The 25,593-nt window shown below is 39.6% G+C and overlaps 1 protein-coding gene and 2 long non-coding RNA genes across 3 annotated transcripts; 2 read left to right on the top strand and 1 right to left on the bottom strand.

The window, feature by feature from the left end:
• The first annotated feature begins 4,155 nt into the window (after positions 1–4,155).
• On the top strand, positions 4,156–5,036 carry LOC121600824 (uncharacterized protein K02A2.6-like). The gene is made up of 2 exons (XM_041929595.1): positions 4,156–4,521; positions 4,585–5,036. The coding sequence occupies exons 1-2, from the start codon at positions 4,403–4,405 to the stop codon at positions 4,910–4,912; spliced, it is 447 nt and encodes a 148-aa protein (XP_041785529.1). The 5' UTR covers positions 4,156–4,402; the 3' UTR covers positions 4,913–5,036.
• An 11,438-nt stretch (positions 5,037–16,474) lies between these two features.
• On the bottom strand, positions 16,475–18,758 carry LOC121600832. Its single transcript, XR_006005878.1, has 3 exons — positions 18,653–18,758; positions 18,459–18,527; positions 16,475–16,547 (listed from the first exon to the last, which is right to left on the bottom strand). It is a non-coding gene; the product is annotated as an uncharacterized LOC121600832 (long non-coding RNA).
• A 997-nt stretch (positions 18,759–19,755) lies between these two features.
• Positions 19,756–22,039, top strand: LOC121600830. The gene is made up of 3 exons (XR_006005877.1): positions 19,756–19,861; positions 19,987–20,055; positions 21,967–22,039. It is a non-coding gene; the product is annotated as an uncharacterized LOC121600830 (long non-coding RNA).
• Positions 22,040–25,593: the final 3,554 nt, after the last annotated feature.

The raw sequence follows: 25,593 nt of genomic DNA, 5'->3' as shown, positions 1-25,593 counted from the left end.
GGGTCAGTATGCGGGACGAAATTATTGGTTCATTTTGATTCTGTATAGAATTAGACTCATGATCTGCTGGTTGGTTCTCTGATTGCGATGAAATATATTCATCCTGAGGCTTTGGATTGATAGGGCCTACATCCGTTTGGCTGCGTAGAATAGTTGGTGATTTTCCTAAAATCATTAATCTGATGCGATATATGCAGCTTAACGGAGATGGGTTACACTCCCCCTTTTTGGCGTAGTTGTTAAACAAAAATTCTCTAAAACATCTTGGTTGAGCTGCAACAAAAAAAAGTACAAATTAGTTTAAACATCAGAAAATTTAAATGTGGAAGTTTTACCTTGTGTGTGGAAATGAATTTTACTTTCTGTCCATACTTTGACTTCATTTCATAAAAAAAACATCTGTAGAGAATTTATCTGCATTAAAATGGACTTTTGAAACACTTGTAACTTGTTTTTGCCGCATGGAACCTTGTTGGACGTAAACTCGAACATATCCATAAGTGCGTTTAGTTGATCATCGCTGCCTGTATATGACTTCTTATAGTCGAGTTTTGCTGTAGGAGTATATGTGTTAGAGACACTAAACCAAAGATCTATCTTTTCTATGAGATCTGCTAAACGTCTTCATTTTCAGGATAATATCTCCTTTAAGCCACTGATGTTGTGCGGGACAATAGCTCTGCCGCACTTCTCATATTTTGTCGTTGTTGAGGCGTCATTATCAAATGTGAATCAGCTAATTTAAACATCGGAGTCATTTCTGCTTCGTTTCTTTTGGAAAGCATTTCAAATAGCAAATCTAGGTTAATAATTTTACCTTTGTAATTAAAACCATGATCAATGAGCCAATTTCTTGTTAGTTTGAGCAAATGTGGGGCATCCGGACAGACAAATATTTTATCTTCATTTGTTGGATGTGTAAAATATGGCTGTTTGTGGTCATAGGCTCCTAATTCTTTCCAACAACCAATACAGTAGATGACTGCTAACTGGGAGGTAAACAAGCTCCAGTTAACGAACTATGTTCGCTAACTAGAGTGACGTTTCTATGTATTGATTGTTTTGATTGGCGTTAACTGGAATAAACATACCAAACTTTTTTTTTCATTTATGTTGATATAAAGTATATTAATTCGTGTAATAACATAATAGCAAACGTAGGCAAAATACCTAAAATTTGTTTGAGAATGCACATTTGCGACAAATTTCTCTTCATGAGATTCCGGATGTTTCATGTTTTGACGTTTAAGTGTTCGTTAACTGAGAACCACTCCAGTTAGCGAACCTCCAGTTCAAAGTGAGTGTATATATCAGGTGGGCTTATGGTGTTCTTCCTCACCAATACATCGACACACAATTAGACAGTTTGTTCCATAGCAAAATCTAATATGCCTAGAAGTTTAAACTGTATCTCGCAAAAATAGTATGTGGCTTTACTCAGGCGTATCACGAAGAAAGAAACCAAAAAAACTTACGTGACGGCCAGTTCTTGGATTAAATGATGATCTAAATATTACTGGAATGCAACAACATTCTAGCAAAATCTGATATATAAGAAACAATTATTGAATCTGTTCGGTCAGCAAGCAAGGAGCAGTGTAATCGAACCAAATGCGGTATCATACTTAAAGTAAGGAACTTATCAGAGTGCCCTTGAATACATTATTTTGTTTAATTCAACAGACCTTTGATTGTTCTCAAAAATCGTGTAAAATTGTGAAAATTTTGGATAGACTAAGAAAAAAGTGTATAGAACAATTATCAAAGCACCCCGTTTGCTATGGATCTAACTGTCAAACCAGGTTTTCTTCCTATTTTCGTTTTTAGACGTCAAAATGCACTGGATAAGCCCACCTGATATATCAACTCACTTTGCTCCAGTTGAAAAGCACTCCAGTCAAAACACATCCAGTTAGCGGTCACCTACTGTATTAGCATGACAGTTATCGCTTACGATGGCTGTTACGTTAATGTTGTGTTCTGCCAATTTTTGAATTATTGCCAGGATAATATCTTTGGTCATTTTCTGTTCAAATCCTATGAACCTATGAACGTCTTGGTTGTATTACCGACTACTTTCAAAACGTCGTCCAGAATGCCTTCTTTAATATTGAGTCGTTTTGCATAGCGCTTTAGCGTCGCAATAGAAGGAAGAGAATATTTTAAATCTTTTGCTAAATAATTGTATGCCTTTTTGCTAAAATATCGTAGCGTCAATGCAGCGCTAAGTTCCTCGTCTGTCCATTTCACTCGTTTCATTTTTTGCAAAATTAAATCTTTTTGATAATCGGATAATGTACCTTTCAAAAAAAAATCATTTGTGTAACTAATTCCTCAAAACCTAGGTTGCTATCATTTTTTTCCATTTCCACTTTTAATGTTGCGATTTCTTCCTTAAATAGAATATTTTGGTTGTTCAGCTCGTTAAACTTATTTCTTAAATTATCATTTAAATTTTTTAAATTTTCATCTTCGTTTCTTAGCCGTTCCAGTTCTAAATTCGATGCAAGCTGCTCGCCGGAAACATGGATCTGCATCTGTACACATACTTCCTCCTGTAATGGTTCGCATGGTAGTATTTGTCCTTCGTATAATACTTCAGCCCTATGCGTAATGAAGTCTATTGTTTGATTTTGTTTTACGGCAGTACTTAAAATGTTGCTGTTATTTTCTATTGATGTTGCTAAAATAAAAAAAAAATAGAATAATTTGCCAATGCTACAATAATGCTATGTTGTTACCTTTTGGATTAAGCTGCCTGAATGTACCGGAGTTGTTAGCTATTGGTGCATTTTGAAATTGAAAATCTTCATTTCTGAAGTGATCGAAGCACAAAGCACTGTAGTTTTTGGATTATCAGTTTTCTCCTCTTTGACAAAATCTCACCCATTCCTTCTGCACATTAGGAATACGTGGAAATTTATGAAACGTAACGTAAACCCCGTTTTTTTACATTAGATCGATTATTTTTGCAAAATGAAGCTGAGTATGATCGGCCAGTCATATTAATTCCTAAAAAAATTAGCGGTGGATTGATGATTATTTGTTTTGCATTAGGGTAAACGTATACAATAGTGATACTTAAACGTTAAAAATTATGAAAAAAATGATCACGGTGTTCTACCCTTTTCATTTAGTTATGGTTCAACTAAGCATTCTTGCGGCATGTACATATCGTACTTTAAAAATAAATTGAAAGAAGAAGTTGCTATTCATTTCAAATCGCTGGTACATAAACCAGTAGAATAATTCTTCTTATTCTAATTGGCGTAGCGATCTAGCTGCCATGCTGGCTTCTACAGGCCTTCAAAAAAAAAAAAAAAGAATCAGTACCACCCAGCTAGATAATTAGTCCTTGTTGCGGGGGGACAGTTCATTTTAGACTTTGGTCCACCACTGTTATGTTGTGAAGTCGTACGAGTTGGCGACTATGGATCGTCCCATACAATAATTATACGATCAAATAAAATTGTTCACTTACCACACAAGAATATCGCAGATACTAAAAGCACTCTTGTTATCAACTTTGACTACATAGAAGCTCTTGCCTGTACAACGGGAATGAAATAAATAATAAATAAAATCAATTACATTGAATCACCTTTCATGATCAGAAGAAAATTAAATTCATTTCTTTACTCACCACAAGCCTATTTAGAAAATAACACCCTATTTTACCGTGCTGTACGTAATATCGCGGCTAGTTGCCGAATGCCGGTGCGCGTTAGCAATGAACACTTTTGTTGTGTCGATTCTGCCGAATAACACATAAATGATTCATACCCGATATATGATAAACATAATTTCACTACACTTACCACAAACAATCAATTTTGTATCATAAAACTGCTTGATTTATTTGATTTCAACATGCCACATAATGTTTTTAGAGATAGACTCAGGACACAACTTACGTAATAATTTTTTTCTCAAAATACATTTTCTATTCTTGTGCACCTGTTCTCCCCGATCGATTTATGTACCTTACATAGTCTATAAGCACTAATTTAAGTACATTCATGTAGGATCTTCAAGATCCCGATGGATTAATCAATAAACATATTAAACATATTAAACATACATTGACAAAGTAATTGAATCCCCTTCTGTCATTTTTTATTCATTTTTCTACAGCGCAGCTGTCAAATCGTTCGGGATAAGCCCACCTGTATATTACACCCCCTTTGGTTTGCGCGGTCAACGGGGTCGACCGACGAACACGCCGACACTTGGCAACTCGAGGAAGGGCAAGCGTCGATGGTGCAATCGCCATCGCAGAATGCAGCTTCGCAGCCATCGCCTGCCGCAGTTCCAGCGCCCACCACCCATTCGGCGATGATGATGCAGATGATGCAGATAATGCAACAGCAACAGATTGCAGCGATTTGCATTGCAGTTGCAAATGTACGATTTCAGCATCGAGTATGTGCAGACCGAGAAGTTTGGCAATGTGGACGTGCTTTCGAGACTGATTAATGAGCACGCAAAACCGGATCCAGAATACATCATCGCAAGCGCTGAGTTGGAAGATGACGTAAGATACGTAGCACTAAATTCAATTAATATATTTCCCCTCAATTTTAGTGACGTTGCGAAGGCCACGGCATCCGATCCGGTGCTGCGACAAGTTTACAAAAACATCATGGATGGGTGGCCCCAAAACATCACCTACGCTACAGAACTGGCTTGTTTCTACCACATAGGCGAGGCCCTCACCACGGTCCGAGGTAGCATTCTGTTCGGGGAAAGGGTGGTAATCCCAACCAAACTTCAGCAGCGGTGCCTAAAACAGCTGCATGAAGGGCACCCAGGAATCCAGAGGATGAAGTCCATAGCTCGGAGTTATGTTTATTGGCCGTCAATAGACAGAGATGTAGTAGACTATGTTTTATGTTCTATTATATTTATATAATTTATTCCTGTTTAAGTATATTACGTGTATACGCTGGAGGATAGTAAGCTGTTGCTCCGAACGCGTCGCGGATCCGAATGCCCCTTAATCTCTTCTAATCTCTCTCACTCGACCTCTCCCTACGTTCCCTCTCATCCGATCGGTACCGAGAGATCGATCTCCATCGGTACCGAGACGGTGGGCACTCGTGCTCGTCAGCCGACGAGAGATCGCTCTCGCGGAGAGCGCACCTGAGTGCCCCGCTTTATAATGCATCCAACATCTCCCCTTCTTTTAAAAACATATATAAGCATCGAACCTACTAGGCGGCCTTCTGTTCCTAGAAGACCGGCGTGGTTCCTGTTTTGAAGATTGCACTGGTGCTCGTGAATTAAGAGCGCATTTGAGAGATATCGGCGTCACTGCTGAGACTGCATCAGGATTGATGACCGATGCTGAAGTCTGTAGTTGATGGTTTCGCATTTATTTATTTATTATAAAGTATCGAGCCTCCATGGCCTACATACACAATTAAAACTAATGTATTATAAACTATGTGTTCCTAAAATTAGACATAATGCATTCTCGTATGACACTAGAACATTTTGGTATACTAAAGGACAGGTCTATAACATTTGAAAATAAATTAAAATTCTTGGACATCAATAGCAACGGATCCCTAGCACAGAAAAGACGATAACGAAAATCAGTTATTACAAATTGTCGAGTTCTTAAAGGTCTAGTAGGGACATAAAAATTTACATGACTTAGCAACAGAGGTGCATCGATACTTCCAGTTAATAGTTTAAAAATAAAAATTCCTTGGGCAACCATTCTTCTCTTTTCCAAAGTTTCAAGGCCTAACAACTGACACCTCGTATGATAAGCTGGTAGTACGTCGTTATGTCTCCACGGAAGCCGCTTAATAGCTACCCGGGTAAATTTTCGCTGGATCCTCTCAAGCCTCTCAATTCTAGTAACTTGCTCCGGAAACCAAGCAACTGAAGCGTACTCAATCAAAGGACGAACAAGTCAGAAAGAACATTATTAAAACATAAAGGAGCTCTCGCACGAGTAAACGAAATAACCGAGCACTTACTGACGTTGAGTGACAAACAGTTTAAGGAACACCAATTATTAAAAATAGAAAGAAAGCCTTGCAATCGGAGACAGTCATTAGAACTACGCACAGGAAAGTACATTTTAAGGTCATCTGCGTATAGTAGAACCGGGTAGTCAGGTATAGCGTAGACAATGTCGTTAATAAAGAGATTAAATAAAAGAGGCCCTAAAATGCTGCCTTGAGGAACACCAGAGACCCTGCTAAATTCACTAGAGATGCAATCCCCAATCTTAACACGTACTGAACGACACGATAGGTAGGAATTCAGCCACTTAACTATACTGATATGAAAACCAAGCTTTAAAAGTTTGCTAGTCAAAGTATGGATATTGACGCTATCGAAAGCAGAGTGAAAATCAGTATAAACAGTATCTACTTGGAACCCTTTGTCTAGCTGCTTGTAAGTAAAATGCAAGAACTGCACTAAGTTTGTGACGGTGGAGCGTCCAGGTAGGAAGCCATGTTGCAAAGGTGTAAATACGTTAATAGCGCCATGCATTATATGTTTATGAACCAATAATTCGAACAGTTTACTGGGGGCACATAGCATGGAAATAGCTCGATAATTTGAGATAGACGTTCTGTCGCCTTTTTTGTAAACAGGAAATATCCATGACTTTTTTCATTGGTCAGGAAAGAATCCAGTGCGAAGTGATTTATTAAAAATGGTTGCTAGTGGTGAAGCCAATTCATCAATGCATGAAACGATCACTATTCCCGGAATGTTATCGGGTCCAGAGGCTGAGGAGGGTTTCAGCTTTGAAGCCATTAAACGTACATCATCGATTGTAAAAGAAGGCAATGAAATGTCTACGGAGTCCTGAGCCACAAAACGTAACGCTTCCTCTACCTTCAGGTTTTCTTCGGGAAAGCTCGTGCAACTACGCGCAAACAGCTCTGCAAAACCATTACATATTTCTCGCGTGTCGGTAAATAATCGACCATCAAGTGTCATACATGATGGGAGGGAAGTACGTTTCATCTTACGGTCCATAAAGTTCCAAAATGATTTTGGACAAGCCCGAATGGATATCTGGACACGGCGGATACATACAATTTTCGGGTATGAAACTTGAAGATCCTTGCAGCCTCCAGGAAATTGCTTCTATCAGCTTCATTGCGTGTACGACTGAATATACGATATGCAGAACGAAGCATTCTTTCTAACCTTTTAAGGTATCTAGTGCACCATGGTTGTGAATTTGTAAATATTCGTTTAGGTACGAATTGTTCAATGATGTTTGACACTGTTGACGTTAAGTATTCAGAAGCAGCTTCTAATTCCATGTTTTGAAGTCTAGTCCAATCAGTGTCCATCAACGCTTGCTTTATACTAACAAAATCAGCTCTGGCAAAATTATAAGCAGATACAGCACCAGGCAAGACTATGCCGGAATTATCGTCTGAACTAGTGTGGGAGTTCTGCAGCGTGATTTCCAGTGGTGGATGGTGGTTATCAACCGGAACAATCGCGACAAGGGGGACAGTGACTGAGTGCATAGGCACGCTATTTTCAAGCTCATTTGAGACAAACACAAGATCCAATTGTCTTCTTAGATCATTTACTATCCCACTAATTTGTTTTAAGCAATGATAATTTATCAAATCCAAAAAGCGATTTTGACCAGGCACCGATGACGCGGGTTCATAGTGCCTATCGATTGCACGCCAGGCGATCATTGGTTGGTTGAAGTCACCCAACAGACACATCGTATCGTAATCGTTCATAGAAGCACTCACTCTATCAAGAGCCTCGTCGAAAGCAGTCATAATTGCAGTATTTGTACTAAGATCAGAAGGGATGTAACTTACACCAACAAAGATTTTACTTGAAGGCAGCAGGATTTTAACCCAGCAGTGTTCAATACACGTTATATTGGTGTGCACAGGAAGGCATTTGAGACGTTTGGAAACAGCGATCAGGACACCACCACCAATCTGTCTGACACTGTTATTAGCATTTCTATCGCTTCTATAGATAGCGTATTTGTCACAGATTACCTGCTGCGATAGTATTGTATCATCAAGCCATGTTTCTGTGAGAACAATAACATCGTGATCAAGCTCACTAGAAGCAATGTAAACATCCTCAAGTTTAGTGCGTAGTCCATGAACGTTTTGGTAATATACGGTAAGGTCATTATGCCGGTTTAGTGTTTGGCCATTGTTTACAATAGTGGTGTCTGCGTGCGTCGATACAGTTGAATGTGAAACGAAAAGAAATGGTAGTTGAGTATAGCACTGAGTCGCGGAATATTTCACACCACAACATTCATTAGGTTGTTTAATTATAGTACTGGGTAGATCAAAGTTGTGTTTAGGCATTCTGGAGGTTGTTCGTCCGTGATTGGCATATCGGTAACAGGTGTGTAATTTGTTTGTGAAAGCATTACAAAGCTCGGCAGAGCTTTGTAGTTTTTTCGATCGACAAATTCCCGGATCGGAAGGCCACTTGCCCAGGTTGCTGGATTCAGTGCTTTAGTACGGAGCGATGTTGGTATTAGCACTTTGAATGATAAGAAGGTAACTGTAGATAGGTCAGTGTCCTTACGCCACAAACAATGGACCAAAACATCATCAGTGCCCAAAAAGTGCTTCACTGTTTTTTCGACTTTTTCTTTTGTGGTGTCAGTAGAGAGACGCGAAATGTATAGTGCCATTTTCGGAGCTTGAACGACAGCAGGAACAATGTTAAGTGCGTGTGTGGGTGAAACACTTGCATTAGTGCCAGTTATAATTAACGGTGGTTCAGGAATGTTGGTCAATTCCTTGTTGACTGATCTATTATAGTGCTGTTTGTTGCTATTGTTGCTGTTGTTCAATCTTGTTTGATCTTCTGGTGTTTGTGTTTTGGCTACATTAGAAAATAGCCTTTTCGCATGGATCACTCGCCTCATTTTAGAAGGCTGGCTACTAAGCGGTGTTGCTGAGTGAGCTTGATTAACAAGAGTAAAACCGGAGCGAATCTCTTTTATGAGTGGTTCAAGTGCTGTTTTAAAGCAATCAGAAGCAGCCATTAATGCCGTTTGCAAGCCCATTTGTACTGCCGCATATCTGATAAACTTTGATCTAGGGTTTGCAAAAACGATGTTGCACCCAATGCAGCACCAGTGGAGCTGTTTTTGTTCGGCAATACTCGTGAGAAGATCTTCTGACAAGTTCGAGCAGCGATTGTGAAACGGTGAATTGCATAGAGCGCAACAGATGAAAGCGTCAGTAATTTCAGTAGCACAAGCGTTGCAAGTGCGCTCCATTGTGGTTGTAATGTGATTTAAGGTGTGTGAGTGAGGATGCAAAACGGAATGATGGCGTAGTTTTCTTTGCAAAAACGCGTTACGAAGTATCACAGAGTTGGCTCAAGAAAACAGCTATAATACGGTTTTAAGCACATAAACTTCAGGCTGTGTAGGTGCAGCTAGGCACGGCTGAGGCATCATTGGTATTGCTGACCGATGCTGGTATTTGCAGTAGCGGGCTAGACGGTAACCCAGAGGTGCAGATTGGTGCCGTATCTAAAAGTACATTAAGAGGGAAATTTGTATTAACCGGTTTAACAGGATGTTGGTGATGTTGCTGACGGTTACGACGATCGCGCAACTGATTAACGTGGCTGCGTATAATCCTCTTATCAAACGTCTGGACGGTGTACATTACAGTTCCGATGCGTTTGACAATTGTGCCAGCTACCCAGGTCCATCCATTGCGCGTATATCGTTTAGCGTAGACTGGATCAAACGAACAAAACTGTCTCAGATGGTTGGTTTCAGCACACTCCATTGTACTTCGTGCAGGCATCGGGCGTAGCAGATCCAATGTTGTTCGAAACCTAACGCTGAATTTGGCGTGCTTCTGTAAGTGAGTAGGAAGGTGTCTAATGCTTCGTTAATCGATGTGCCATTCGCCGATATTTTTTTAACAGCTCGCTTGAATGTATCGACGAATCTTTCAGCCTGCCTGTTTGACTGTGGATGATAAGGTGCTGTTGTGATATGGTCAATACCGTTGTGAATGCAAGACTCCTTAAATTCCGTACTGACGAATTGCGTTTCATTGTCTGAAACGAGCGTGTATGGCATTCCGAAACGGGCGAATATCGAACGTAGAATGTCTATTGTTGTCACAGATGTGATGCTATTCGTTCGAATTACTTCGGGCCAGCGGGAGAATGCGTCTACCACGATGAGAAAATATGCTACTTCAAGTGGGCCGGCGTAGTCTACATGTATCCTCTGCCAAGGAATCATAGACTTGGGCCAAGAAATGGGGTTTTCGTGAGGCGGTGATTTGGCAGCTGCTTGGCATGCATCACATGTTTTTACCCAGTCCGCGATGTCTGCATCCAGAGATGGCCAATAGTAAAAACTGCGGGCCAAGGCCTTCATTCTGACGATCCCTGGATGTCCGTTATGCACTTGATGAAGGCATCGTTGCTGTAGTGCTCTCGGTATTACCACCCTTTCACTGAAAAGAAGACATCCGTCTACGATTGACAAGCTTTCTTTTCTAGCATGAAATCTGGCCAGTTCGGCAGTATATGTTGTATTTTCGTAATGCTCGACTTTCTGTAATAACGGATCTGTCTTTGTTTCCTTTGCTAGCTCCACAAGATTAACAGGTGTTGTCTCTAGTGTGTTTACCAAGATCGATTTGACGTCCGCTTCCAAGCTTGCGATCACGCAATCTTGGTGTGCGTGTTTATCAGCCGTGACAGCAAATCGGCATTACCAAAATCTTCGGTGCGCACGTACTCGATACTGAAATCATAAGCGAGAAGGGTTAGTGCAAATCGCTGGAGACGTTTTGCCGTAAGTGTAGGTATGCCTTTGTATGAAGCGTGCTGAATTACCGTTGTAACCTCCCCGGATACACATGACTGATTGTTGCCCCCAGGCCGATTGAAGATGCATCCGCCGAAACCACTGTCTGTCTGTCTGTCAAAGAAATTATAGTGACTTTGGTCCTTATGGACTCTTTCGTCACATGCACTAGAATCCTTTTGCAAATTATATTAGATTATTTTTTCCCTTCCTCTCTGAGGGGAGGATAAGGGATACACGGATTGGTAGGGATGGGATGGAGGGGTGGGAACGCCGAAACCACGATCTTTTACTGCGGGTCATAGTGAGCTAGCTGTAGTTCAGTGGCTAACAGAGATTTAAACTCATGGAAAACACGTTTGCATTCTGGCGTCCACTCGAATGAAGCATTAGCCTTGAGGAGCTGATCTAATGGATATCTCAGCTTTCGCATGTTAGGAATAAAACGACCATAGAAATTAATAGCACCTAGAAAGGATCTCGTGCCTGTAACGTCTGTTGGTTCTGGCAGATTTCGTATAAGTGCAACTTTTGCCGGATCGGGGCGTAGTCCGCTACTATCTATTACGTGCCCCAGGTAGGTGATCTGAGGCATACGAAAAGCACATTTGTCAGCACGGATAGTGAATCCGTAATCCTGAATCCGCACAAGCGTGTCTGCCAAGATCGCATCGTGCTCTGCTTCTGATGTGCCACCCACAATGATGTCGTCGAGGTAACCTGATACATTCTTTAGGCCAGCTAGCATTTTATCGATTACCATTTGGAAGGCTGCTGGTGCGATCTTTATACCCGGTGGCAAGCGATTGTAAAGGTACAGCCCTCGGTGCGTATTGATGGTTAGTAATGGACGGTATTGCGGGTCGATCTCAATTTGAAGAAAGGCATCAGATAAATCAGTTTTGCTGAAGAACTTGCAGTTGGAAAGCTTTGCGAATATGTCTTCCGGTAACGGTAGCGGGTAATCATTAGGTTAGAGAGCGTCGTTTAGACCCGTGGAATAATCTCCCCATATCCGGATTGAACCGTTAGCTTTCTTGACAACTACTATTGGAGCAGCCCAATCAGATGCCTTAACCGGAGTGATAACCCCAATAGTTTGTAGACGATCCAGTTCTTGGTCAACTGCTTCGCGTACTGCGTAAGCAACTGGTCGTTTGGGGCGAAAAACTGGGCGACAATTTTCCTTCACTTTAAAAGAAACGTTCGCTCTCGTGCACAACCCAGTATCTCCGAAAACCTGAGGAAATCTCTTTTGCCATGATTCGTGTGTGCTGTTGGATTTTGTCAGCTGGCAACAAAATTGATCGATGGGAGTTGACCACAATGAAAACTTATCAATCAGATCCAGCCCTAGAAGAAGCAGACGTGCTGGAGTAACTGAAATTTTAACCCTCTTGGTTTGGTCAGCCACACTAACAATACCCATAAAATTCCCGTCCAGTGCGAGGTTTGCACCCGATGCTGTGTGAGCTATTATCAATGAAGGAGCTAGTTGAGGACTACCTATGCGCTGCCAGGTTTTTCGGTCGATCACGGTTATGTCCGATGCTGTGTCCAGCTGCAATGGGACTGGGGTGCCGTTTATAACAATAGGCACGAATTTACGTCGCTGCTGCACATTATTGACGTTTACTGAAAGCATTTGCGTTCTTCTATAGTTGGTGAAACGCTTTTTTGACGTGCGTCGAGCTGCTGTTTTGCAATGGCCCTCTTTATGGCCGATACACGAGCACATTTCACATTGGTGGGTATGGTAAGTACAATCTCGCATCCAATGACGTTCTCCGCACAACCAACACGGGGTTTCAGGATTAGCTAAGCCGGAAAAATGCTGTCGTTGTTGGCGATCCCCTTTCGTGTTGACAGCTAATACGCGCTCCGGCAAAGGACCCTCGATCATCGCGCTGTCCCTCTTCAGATTTTCCAAACGGTGACACTCGGTGGACAGTTGCTGAAGGGTTGTACAGGTTCGATCCTCAATACGAGCCAGGAGTCGCGTTCTCAGATCAACTTCGTCCTCGTCCCTCAAGCCGCACACAAACAACAAACATTTAAAATCTTCTTTGCTAAGCTTGCCAAGCTCGAAATCCACTGAAGATTTGTTGATGCGACATGCGTAGACCAAATGATCCTCTGTCCGCTTCTTGGTCATCTGTCTCCTGGTCGTCGAAAAGCGCTGATAGCTTCTCTACCGTTTCCTCGAACGAGAAGTCGGACGGACGACGGGGCAGGATAAAAGATAGAAAGCGATCGTGCTCGGCCGTACCCAGTTTCCGCAACATCAGTCGAACTTTGGCAGGGTTATTGATTCTTGCTGCGTCATTCTGAAACAAGTCCGCATACACCGCTGCACATAAAAATTGGAAAAAAAATTTGTGTGTTTTTTTTGCGTGTGCTAAGTGTGTCATCGCCAACAGTTCGAGGCGTACTGAATCTGCAATCGCCGATTTTTGCCTTTTATACTCTCATTTGTGGTGCGCTACTTACCTGAGTTTTGAGTGCCGGCAGCGTTTTGCGGCAGTATAAAAGGAGAGCCAAACCGTGTGGCGCTTCATTCTTTCATCAGTCATTCCGTAAAGACATCATTCTTGTGCGAGCGGTTAACCCGGACGGACGTGTTTTTGTTCAACTCCAGTGTCTACGCCAACGGTCTCGGGAGAGAACGTTGGCAAGAAGTGAAAATACCGTTACTTTTTGTGTGTGATCTCGGGAGAGAAAAACCACAGTGCCAGCTGCGCGCGTTAATATTTGTTCAGTGAGAGTGACACATACACACGCACACACGACACAGTTTGGAACGTGCGACGAGCACAGCGCTTTGGCGCCAAAAACGTCGCAGCGTAAGCAGTAGTGATGGGTAAATACGATTTTTTACCGGAGTCGGATCGATCCGACTCCGGTACCCCCCGGAATCGGACTCGGAGTTACTCCGGACTGTTTTACCGGGGGGGGGGGGGGGGGGGGTGTGCACGAACAAACCTTCGGACTCATTGACTCCGAGTCCGGATCACTCCGGATCACTCCGGATTACTCCGGATCAGTCCGGATCAGTCCGGATCAGTCCGGATCAGTCCGGATCAGTCCGGATCACTCCGGATTACTCCGGATCAGTCCGGATCAGTCCGGATCACTCCGGATCACTCCGGATCACTCCGGTTCATTCCGGATCACTCCGGATCACTCCGGATCAGTCTGGATCACTCCGGATCACTCCGGATCAGTCCGGATCACTCCGGATTACTCCGGATCAGTCCGGATCAGTCCGGATCACTCCGGATCACTCCGGATCACTCCGGTTCACTCCGGATCACTCCGGATCACTCCGGATCAGTCTGGATCACTCCGGATCACTCCGGATCACTCCGGATCACTCCGGATTGCTCCGGATCACTCCGGATCACTCCGGAACAATCTGGATTACTCCGGATCAGTCTGGATCAGTCTGAATGAGTCCGGATCACTCTTGATCACTTCGGATCAGTCCGAATCAGTCCGAATGAGTCTGGATCAGTCTGAATGAGTCTGGATCAGTCCGAATGAGTCTGGATCAGTCCGTGTTCCGTTTCAAATAATGCATCCAGAATGTACGATGCGGTATAAAAAATTTCTTTCTGTTTTAAATATTTCTTTCTTGCAATAATATTTACCTTTAAAATATTTATCGTCGCATTAAAAATTCCTTTTACCTTATACTTCCCGTATGATTCCCATTACATGAAGTCAACAGCAATAAGGCTATTTCAATTTTGTTTGATGATTGTTAGTTTATATTTATAGAATTTAAAATACATACAATTCGAGTTCACAAAGTCAAGTTGAATTTTAATTTAATACATTACTTCTTATTAATTCGTGATTTGGTTTTATTACAATTTCAATCGCATGTTAACCTATTTATCCTTTCCTTCTTTCATTTTGTAGTTGTATTGAACGAATACCATTTCCTTGACTTTCCTGCTTCCAAGTCGACTTCTTTTTTGAGTCAAAATCTGTCCTGTTTTCGAAAAAACTCTCTCACAGGGAACAGAAGTTGCTGGAATACTCAAATATTTTTGCGCAAGTTTTGCTAATCCAGGGTATATTTCTAATCTACTCTTCCACCAATTGAGAGGATCTTCACTAATTTTTAGATTTTTTTCTTGTAAATATCGATCTAGCTCTGCAGTAGCTGTTAAAATAGGATTATTGGTAATACCACTGGGTTGTGGTTGAACATGCTGTTTAAATACACCCCATATATCATCGTCCTGTATAATTTCTGTACATTCTTCTACAGTAGATGTTTCATTTTCGCATTGAGTTTTAAATGGTATTAATTTTTCAAGTAAACAAGCATACGCCTCCTCGTATTCTATGGAATTTCCTAAGAACCCTTCTTTTTTAAACCTTGGATCAAGTAGAATTGCTAATGATGAAATGTCCTTATAGCTACGAGTGTTGAACCTATCTTCAATCCCTGACATAATTTCTGTGGCTAGCTGTTTGGCGTTGGTATGTAAATGAGATGATAGCGCTCTTAATTGAATAATCAAAGATTTTATCAGCACACCCAATTTTGATAATGTAACTGTTTTTTCCGCCATTATTTCTTTAGTGGTTGAATCCAAATATCGGAGTACTTTAGCAGTTTCTTCTACGATTTCCCACTGATTTTCATTAAGTTTTGAACTTATCTTAAGTGTGGCAATGCATGATAAAATAGGAATTTTATTTTTATAGAAGCGATCTAGCATTTCATACGTAGAGTTCCATCGTGTGGGGCAATCCTGTTTAAGTTTTTGTTGTGGTAATTTCAAATTTTGCTGCACTTCTGAAAGTTTTTGCATTGCTTTGTTGCTTCTCCGAAAATGCATGACCACATTTTTTACTATTTCTATTGTTTTTTCTATAGTATTGCTAATAGATTTTTGAACTGCTAAATTTATGGTATGTGCACCGCATGGAAGGTGTTCAATGCCAAGTGCTCTTGCTGATGCTATCATATTAGATGCATTGTCTGTTACTATTGTTGCTATTCTTCCATGAATTTCTAATTTGTTGGTAACGTATTCGATATATTTTGCTATATTGCTCCCGGTGTGATCTTTTTCGAATTCCGAACAATCTATTAGAAATGCAGATAGTTCGAAGTTATCATTTATAAAATGAGCTGTTATGGCAAGGAAACTGGTTCCATTTATACTCGACCATGCATCAGCAGTTAGAGTAATAGAACTATCTGATATTAGTTTGGCTTTAACATATTCCAAAGTTTCGTTGTAAATTTTTGGTAACGCGGAATTAGCTAATGTTTTTCTGGTTGGTACATTATAATTTGGATTCAATTCTTTTATAAATGCTCTGAAATAGTGATCCTCAACGATAGAAAATGGATAATATTCTTTACATATTAATAATATTAGCAGTTTATCTAAATTTTTAACTGCGTTTGGTGACAGACTGGTCTTAGATATAAAATAATTGTCTATTGTGCGTGATGATTTTGCAGAAGACGAGGATTCTTGCTCGTTATCTGAAGTTGGTTCGGCTCTATTTATAGGAGTTGAGTGATGCTTTCTCTTCATATGTCGTCGTAAGTTAGAAGTGCTATCAGACCCCAACATCAAGCTACAGTATATGCATTTTACCCCGCTATCCACTCTTTCGAAATGCTGCCAAATTTCGCTAGAAGACATCGTAGAGTCCAAAATAGAGCGTAAAGCAGCTTGTATGTCTATGAGTAAAACACAGATGGATAGAAAAATACATTTAGGAATTTGATAAAAATTACTTTCGTTTACAACAAATTCCAAGGAGGACGGTTTACTACAAGGTAAGGTTCGTAGAAATTTAGATATAAAAGTAGAATTATGTAAATAATGTCTTGTGGCACTATTGGTTATTGTTTATGAAACATACCAAATTACCAAATGTTAATAACACAATCATCAAACCATGCATACTTTCATCCTAATAAAATATGTCTATGAACAGTATCAAGTGGACCTCATCTTAGGTTATATGGCTCGGTGTATTTGTCCCTTGATCAGCCTTTTTATTCCTTAAGATCAGCCAAAATTTAGGAACAAAATAAATTGTTTTTATCTTAGAAAGGTATGCCTAACAAAATGATTTATTTTAACATGGCTAACAAAAATGAAATTGTTTCATAGAAACGTAGAAACTTAAAAGCAAAATAATTCCATTGATAAATATAAGTTTTATAGAAAAATAAAAATTTTATGAATAGACATTAGTCCGAACTTTATTTAAAGGTCTTAAAGTAAAAAAAAACTGAAACACCACAGCACAATGTATCGTTTCAAATTCTATAAAGGGTTGAAAAGTTTCGGTATTTAAAACTTCTTCTTCTATTTGGCGTAATGTCCTACGCGGACATGCCGGCCTATACAGGCTTTCGAGACTTAATTAATTACCACGTAGCCGAATAGTCAGTCCTTGCTACGGGGGGACGGTCCATTCCGGGATTAAACCCATGACGGGCATATTATCGAGTCGTTCAATTTGACGACTGTGCCACGGGACCGCCCGTATTTAAAAATGAGCTGTTTAAAAATAGTTTTATAATTTTAATTGTGTAATTGAACATTTGGAAATATTAGTAAGATTGTTTGTTGTGTATTCCTTTGATTTCGTTTGATATTACTTCGATAAGATTTTTCATACTACACGTCCCGCCAGGCATTCTTGGGTCGTTACATTTATGGTTTTCTGTACATGGTTAGTTGGATCATTTCAAGTGCATTGCGCTAGATCCAATGTGGCGAGAGAAAGATAAATAGCAATAAAGAAAGAAGACTAAATTCTCCTTAGCAACAAATAGAAACAGGGGATAGTGCAATCTAGAGCGTAAGCGTAAGTTGATGAGAAAAATGCCCGCAAAGTACGGCGATGTGACGAGCATTGCATTTTTATGGCCAAATGCAAAGTGTTTGAAGACCAGGTGGTCTCAAACCCTGTTTTTATAACCACATGTGAATTGCACTTTTAGACAGCACGGGTGAATTTTGTTTCCTCAAACAAGCTTTCTGGAGAATTTTTCAATACACAAAAACTCTTAAACCCTTTGTCATTTTTACTAAAATACCATCTAAAACCATCTGAACGGTTTAAACATTATTTATGTATCAAAACAATACCGTACACTAGGAGACCAATGTATACTACGTATATGCTATGAAAAGCGAACTGTTCCTATGGAAATTCATTCCACTTTTTTTTAATTCTGAAATTAGTTATCAAATTATATGGGAGGAGACCACCTGATCTACATTCACTTTGGCCAAAAGTATGCGAATTCAATAGAAAAAAATGTGAAGACAAAATAGATCGCGTAACACACAATTGAAGATCGTGATAATATTTGTGTTAAGCTGATTCAGCTATGCATAGATTCTAAAAAATTTTTAATTTTGCTCTCTCATAAGTTGGGCGTTCTTTCTTCTAGACGACCCAAAACAAATCGATAACACACAGAAAAGTGTCGCTAAGAATGCTAGCGATTATTTCGGGTCGTCAGTAATGGTTAAAAAAAACTTTTTTTCATTTCAAAATTCATAATGAAGAATTTTACACATGGTAAAACTAATTTAGGACACTAGAAAAGTATATGAAAATAACTCACCTGGAAAGAATATCCACACCTACTTTCAAAACACGGCTTGTTGTAATCACCCTTCAAGGCTGTAGCGATCTGAGCAAAGAGGAGAAAAAAGAAAATTTAAATTTGAACAAAATGCACTCTTCACATACTGAGAACTACTCTTGGGAAAGCGACCTGCAGTCGTTACGCAAAAATCTACTTCAAAATCAACTTACCGGTTATTTAAATGTTACACGACCAACAGTACCCCTAGTTGCGTTAACTAACTCACAATTCTTATAGTTTTTGTTTACGGGTTGGAAAAGAGGAGAGGAGGAACCAAAAATCACCGAATAGAACCGATGTCGCTGAGGATGGTCAACTAGTGTCCAAATCGAACTACCCGTTAAGGATTCTCAAAGGATTAGAAGACAAGCGAATCGTAGATTGTATTGATATACTATCAAAGTCATCCAATTCTTTTTGGTGTTCAAACTGTTAATCACTGGCTCACTCGGCTAATTATTATTACGTTGAGGAATAAAAAGCTTACTGCTTGGAGGACCAGTTGATTTCCCTACGACATGCCGTGCTAGCGATTTACACACGTTGAAATTATCCCGCCAAAAATTAAAACCAATAATTTCCACGAGTTGGATTAACCGTTGGAGGAGAAGGTAGCAGGCTCCTCCCCCAACGGGAAACTTAACCGATTGATCACAACCGAGTTATGATTACAGGGTGCCCCATTTAATTAATTATTTCCTTTGAACATTTTCATGCGTAACGCAATTATTTTTTATTTAATTGTCTGTATTTGTTGAAATCTATATAATTTGAAAAATCAATATCGACTGTCAACAAATACAGACAATTAAATAAAAAATAATTGCGTTACGCATGAAAATGTTCAAAGGAAATAATTAATTAAATGGGGCACCCTGTAATCATAACTCGGTTGTGATCAATCGGTTAAGTTTCCCGTTGGGGGAGGAGCCTGCTACCTTCTCCTCCAACGGTTAATCCAACTCGTGGAAATTATTGGTTTTAATTTTTGGCGGGATAATTTCAACGTGTGTAAATCGCTAGCACGGCATGTCGTAGGGAAATCAACTGGTCCTCCAAGCAGTAAGCTTTTTATTCCTCAACGTAATAATAATTAGCCGAGTGAGCCAGTGATTAACAGTTTGAACACCAAAAAGAATTGGATGACTTTGATAGTATATCAATACAATCTACGATTCGCTTGTCTTCTAATCCTTTGAGAATCCTTAACGGGTAGTTCGATTTGGACACTAGTTGACCATCCTCAGCGACATCGGTTCTATTCGGTGATTTTTGGTTCCTCCTCTCCTCTTTTCCAACCCGTAAACAAAAACTATAAGAATTGTGAGTTAGTTAACGCAACTAGGGGTACTGTTGGTCGTGTAACATTTAAATAACCGGTAAGTTGATTTTGAAGTAGATTTTTGCGTAACGACTGCAGGTCGCTTTCCCAAGAGTAGTTCTCAGTATGTGAAGAGTGCATTTTGTTCAAATTTAAATTTTCTTTTTTCTCCTCTTTGCTCAGATCGCTACAGCCTTGAAGGGTGATTACAACAAGCCGTGTTTTGAAAGTAGGTGTGGATATTCTTTCCAGGTGAGTTATTTTCATATACTTTTCTAGTGTCCTAAATTAGTTTTACCATGTGTAAAATTCTTCATTATGAATTTTGAAATGAAAAAAAGTTTTTTTTAACCATTACTGACGACCCGAAATAATCGCTAGCATTCTTAGCGACACTTTTCTGTGTGTTATCGATTTGTTTTGGGTCGTCTAGAAGAAAGAACGCCCAACTTATGAGAGAGCAAAATTAAAAATTTTTTAGAATCTATGCATAGCTGAATCAGCTTAACACAAATATTATCACGATCTTCAATTGTGTGTTACGCGATCTATTTTGTCTTCACATTTTTTTCTATTGAATTCGCATACTTTTGGCCAAAGTGAATGTAGATCAGGTGGTCTCCTCCCATATAATTTGATAACTAATTTCAGAATTAAAAAAAAGTGGAATGAATTTCCATAGGAACAGTTCGCTTTTCATAGCATATACGTAGTATACATTGGTCTCCTAGTGTACGGTATTGTTTTGATACATAAATAATGTTTAAACCGTTCAGATGGTTTTAGATGGTATTTTAGTAAAAATGACAAAGGGTTTAAGAGTTTTTGTGTATTGAAAAATTCTCCAGAAAGCTTGTTTGAGGAAACAAAATTCACCCGTGCTGTCTAAAAGTGCAATTCACATGTGGTTATAAAAACAGGGTTTGAGACCACCTGGTCTTCAAACACTTTGCATTTGGCCATAAAAATGCAATGCTCGTCACATCGCCGTACTTTGCGGGCATTTTTCTCATCAACTTACGCTTACGCTCTAGATTGCACTATCCCCTGTTTCTATTTGTTGCTAAGGAGAATTTAGTCTTCTTTCTTTATTGCTATTTATCTTTCTCTCGCCACATTGGATCTAGCGCAATGCACTTGAAATGATCCAACTAACCATGTACAGAAAACCATAAATGTAACGACCCAAGAATGCCTGGCGGGACGTGTAGTATGAAAAATCTTATCGAAGTAATATCAAACGAAATCAAAGGAATACACAACAAACAATCTTACTAATATTTCCAAATGTTCAATTACACAATTAAAATTATAAAACTATTTTTAAACAGCTCATTTTTAAATACGGGCGGTCCCGTGGCACAGTCGTCAAATTGAACGACTCGATAATATGCCCGTCATGGGTTTAATCCCGGAATGGACCGTCCCCCCGTAGCAAGGACTGACTATTCGGCTACGTGGTAATTAATTAAGTCTCGAAAGCCTGTATAGGCCGGCATGTCCGCGTAGGACATTACGCCAAATAGAAGAAGAAGTTTTAAATACCGAAACTTTTCAACCCTTTATAGAATTTGAAACGATACATTGTGCTGTGGTGTTTCAGTTTTTTTTTACTTTAAGACCTTTAAATAAAGTTCGGACTAATGTCTATTCATAAAATTTTTATTTTTCTATAAAACTTATATTTATCAATGGAATTATTTTGCTTTTAAGTTTCTACGTTTCTATGAAACAATTTCATTTTTGTTAGCCATGTTAAAATAAATCATTTTGTTAGGCATACCTTTCTAAGATAAAAACAATTTATTTTGTTCCTAAATTTTGGCTGATCTTAAGGAATAAAAAGGCTGATCAAGGGACAAATACACCGAGCCATATAACCTAAGATGAGGTCCACTTGATACTGTTCATAGACATATTTTATTAGGATGAAAGTATGCATGGTTTGATGATTGTGTTATTAACATTTGGTAATTTGGTATGTTTCATAAACAATAACCAATAGTGCCACAAGACATTATTTACATAATTCTACTTTTATATCTAAATTTCTACGAACCTTACCTTGTAGTAAACCGTCCTCCTTGGAATTTGTTGTAAACGAAAGTAATTTTTATCAAATTCCTAAATGTATTTTTCTATCCATCTGTGTTTTACTCATAGACATACAAGCTGCTTTACGCTCTATTTTGGACTCTACGATGTCTTCTAGCGAAATTTGGCAGCATTTCGAAAGAGTGGATAGCGGGGTAAAATGCATATACTGTAGCTTGATGTTGGGGTCTGATAGCACTTCTAACTTACGACGACATATGAAGAGAAAGCATCACTCAACTCCTATAAATAGAGCCGAACCAACTTCAGATAACGAGCAAGAATCCTCGTCTTCTGCAAAATCATCACGCACAATAGACAATTATTTTATATCTAAGACCAGTCTGTCACCAAACGCAGTTAAAAATTTAGATAAACTGCTAATATTATTAATATGTAAAGAATATTATCCATTTTCTATCGTTGAGGATCACTATTTCAGAGCATTTATAAAAGAATTGAATCCAAATTATAATGTACCAACCAGAAAAACATTAGCTAATTCCGCGTTACCAAAAATTTACAACGAAACTTTGGAATATGTTAAAGCCAAACTAATATCAGATAGTTCTATTACTCTAACTGCTGATGCATGGTCGAGTATAAATGGAACCAGTTTCCTTGCCATAACAGCTCATTTTATAAATGATAACTTCGAACTATCTGCATTTCTAATAGATTGTTCGGAATTCGAAAAAGATCACACCGGGAGCAATATAGCAAAATATATCGAATACGTTACCAACAAATTAGAAATTCATGGAAGAATAGCAACAATAGTAACAGACAATGCATCTAATATGATAGCATCAGCAAGAGCACTTGGCATTGAACACCTTCCATGCGGTGCACATACCATAAATTTAGCAGTTCAAAAATCTATTAGCAATACTATAGAAAAAACAATAGAAATAGTAAAAAATGTGGTCATGCATTTTCGGAGAAGCAACAAAGCAATGCAAAAACTTTCAGAAGTGCAGCAAAATTTGAAATTACCACAACAAAAACTTAAACAGGATTGCCCCACACGATGGAACTCTACGTATGAAATGCTAGATCGCTTCTATAAAAATAAAATTCCTATTTTATCATGCATTGCCACACTTAAGATAAGTTCAAAACTTAATGAAAATCAGTGGGAAATCGTAGAAGAAACTGCTAAAGTACTCCGATATTTGGATTCAACCACTAAAGAAATAATGGCGGAAAAAACAGTTACATTATCAAAATTGGGTGTGCTGATAAAATCTTTGATTATTCAATTAAGAGCGCTATCATCTCATTTACATACCAACGCCAAACAGCTAGCCACAGAAATTATGTCAGGGATTGAAGATAGGTTCAACACTCGTAGCTATAAGGACATTTCATCATTAGCAATTCTACTTGATCCAAGGTTTAAAAAAGAAGGGTTCTTAGGAAATTCCATAGAATACGAGGAGGCGTATGCTTGTTTACTTGAAAAATTAATACCATTTAAAACTCAATGCGAAAATGAAACATCTACTGTAGAAGAATGTACAGAAATTATACAGGACGATGATATATGGGGTGTATTTAAACAGCATGTTCAACCACAACCCAGTGGTGTTACCAATAATCCTATTTTAACAGCTACTGCAGAGCTAGATCGATATTTACAAGAAAAAAATCTAAAAATTAGTGAAGATCCTCTCAATTGGTGGAAGAGTAGATTAGAAATATACCCTGGATTAGCAAAACTTGCGCAAAAATATTTGAGTATTCCAGCAACTTCTGTTCCCTGTGAGAGAGTTTTTTCGAAAACAGGACAGATTTTGACTCAAAAAAGAAGTCGACTTGGAAGCAGGAAAGTCAAGGAAATGGTATTCGTTCAATACAACTACAAAATGAAAGAAGGAAAGGATAAATAGGTTAACATGCGATTGAAATTGTAATAAAACCAAATCACGAATTAATAAGAAGTAATGTATTAAATTAAAATTCAACTTGACTTTGTGAACTCGAATTGTATGTATTTTAAATTCTATAAATATAAACTAACAATCATCAAACAAAATTGAAATAGCCTTATTGCTGTTGACTTCATGTAATGGGAATCATACGGGAAGTATAAGGTAAAAGGAATTTTTAATGCGACGATAAATATTTTAAAGGTAAATATTATTGCAAGAAAGAAATATTTAAAACAGAAAGAAATTTTTTATACCGCATCGTACATTCTGGATGCATTATTTGAAACGGAACACATTCATCAATAACTTTCTTAACGATAATGACCAGTCATTTGGGGCATTAGTAATTGCATCGCAAACATAAACTGCTCGCCCGGCGTGACCGGACTCATCCCGACCCATCTGGACTCATCCAGACTCATCCAGACGCATTCGGACTGATCCAGACTCATTCGGACTGATCCAGACTCATTCGGACTGATCCAGACTCATTCGGACTGATCCAGACTCATTCGGACTGATCCAGACTCATTCAGACTGATCCAGACTCATTCGGACTGATTCGGACTGATCCGAAGTGATCAAGAGTGATCCGGACTCATTCGGACTGATCCAGACTGATCCGGAGTAATCCAGATTGTTCCGGAGTGATCCGGAGTGATCCGGAGCAATCCGGAGTGATCCGGAGTGATCCGGAGTGATCCGGAGTGATCCAGACTGATCCGGAGTGATCCGGAGTGATCCGGAGTAATCCGGAGTGATCCGGAGTGATCCGGAGTGATCCGGACTGATCCGGACTGATCCGGATTAATCCGGAGTGATCCGGACTGATCCGGACTGGTCCGGACTGATCCGGACTGATCCGGACTGATCCGGAGTAATCCGGAGTGATCCGGAGTGATCCGGAGTAATCCGGAGTGATCCGGACTGATCCGGACTGATCCGGAGTAATCCGGAGTGATCCGGAGTAATCCGGAGTGATCCGGACTGATCCGGACTGATCCGGAGTAATCCGGAGTGATCCGGAGTAATCCGGAGTGATCCGGAGTGATCCGGACTGATCCGGAGTAATCCGGAGTGATCCGGAGTAATCCGGAGTGATCCGGACTGATCCGGAGTTGAATCCGGTTGTGATCCGGAGTCGGAGTCATATTTTGCGCACCGGAGTCGGAGTTGATCCATGACTCCGCTCCGGATTACCCATCACTAGTAAGCAGTGAAGCCGGTGTTTTCGTTCCATTTTACCCCGCTACTCGGGAGAGTAACGAGAGAAATTATCTTATTTGTCTTGAAATTAAAATTCTTTTACTTTACTATTCCGAAATTGTAAATATTAGTCTTAAGATTATTTGAACTTTCGCATTTCAGGAACATTTATTTACCTTATTTCATTCATTTCATGAGATCGTTATAACCTTATATACACTATATACATTGCATTGAACTAAATAATACTAACCAACCCGGCAAAATGCCGGGACCCTCGCATCCTGTACGGGATGCACTTCCGCCCGAGCCTCCCCAGAGAGCTCGATCACTACCACCATGGATGGACTATAATAACGAGTTTGGGGACATGAAGTTCCTCGTTCTCGAGCTGTTGAAAGGCTTTAAGCTCCCGCAAAACCCATGGATCATTTCAAAGAGCACCAACGTAGTTGGAGAGCTTACCGAAAGCAGCCACTCGATGGAATTCGGGCAGACATATCTCATCAAAACCCGAAACCTTGCGCAGTACTCAAAAATGCAAAGCATCACGCTT

The sequence above is a fragment of the Anopheles merus genome, unplaced genomic scaffold (assembly GCF_017562075.2).
Source record: "Anopheles merus strain MAF unplaced genomic scaffold, AmerM5.1 LNR4000007, whole genome shotgun sequence".
Lineage (NCBI taxonomy): Eukaryota > Metazoa > Arthropoda > Insecta > Diptera > Culicidae > Anopheles > Anopheles merus.
This window is presented reverse-complemented; position numbering and strand designations above follow the sequence as displayed.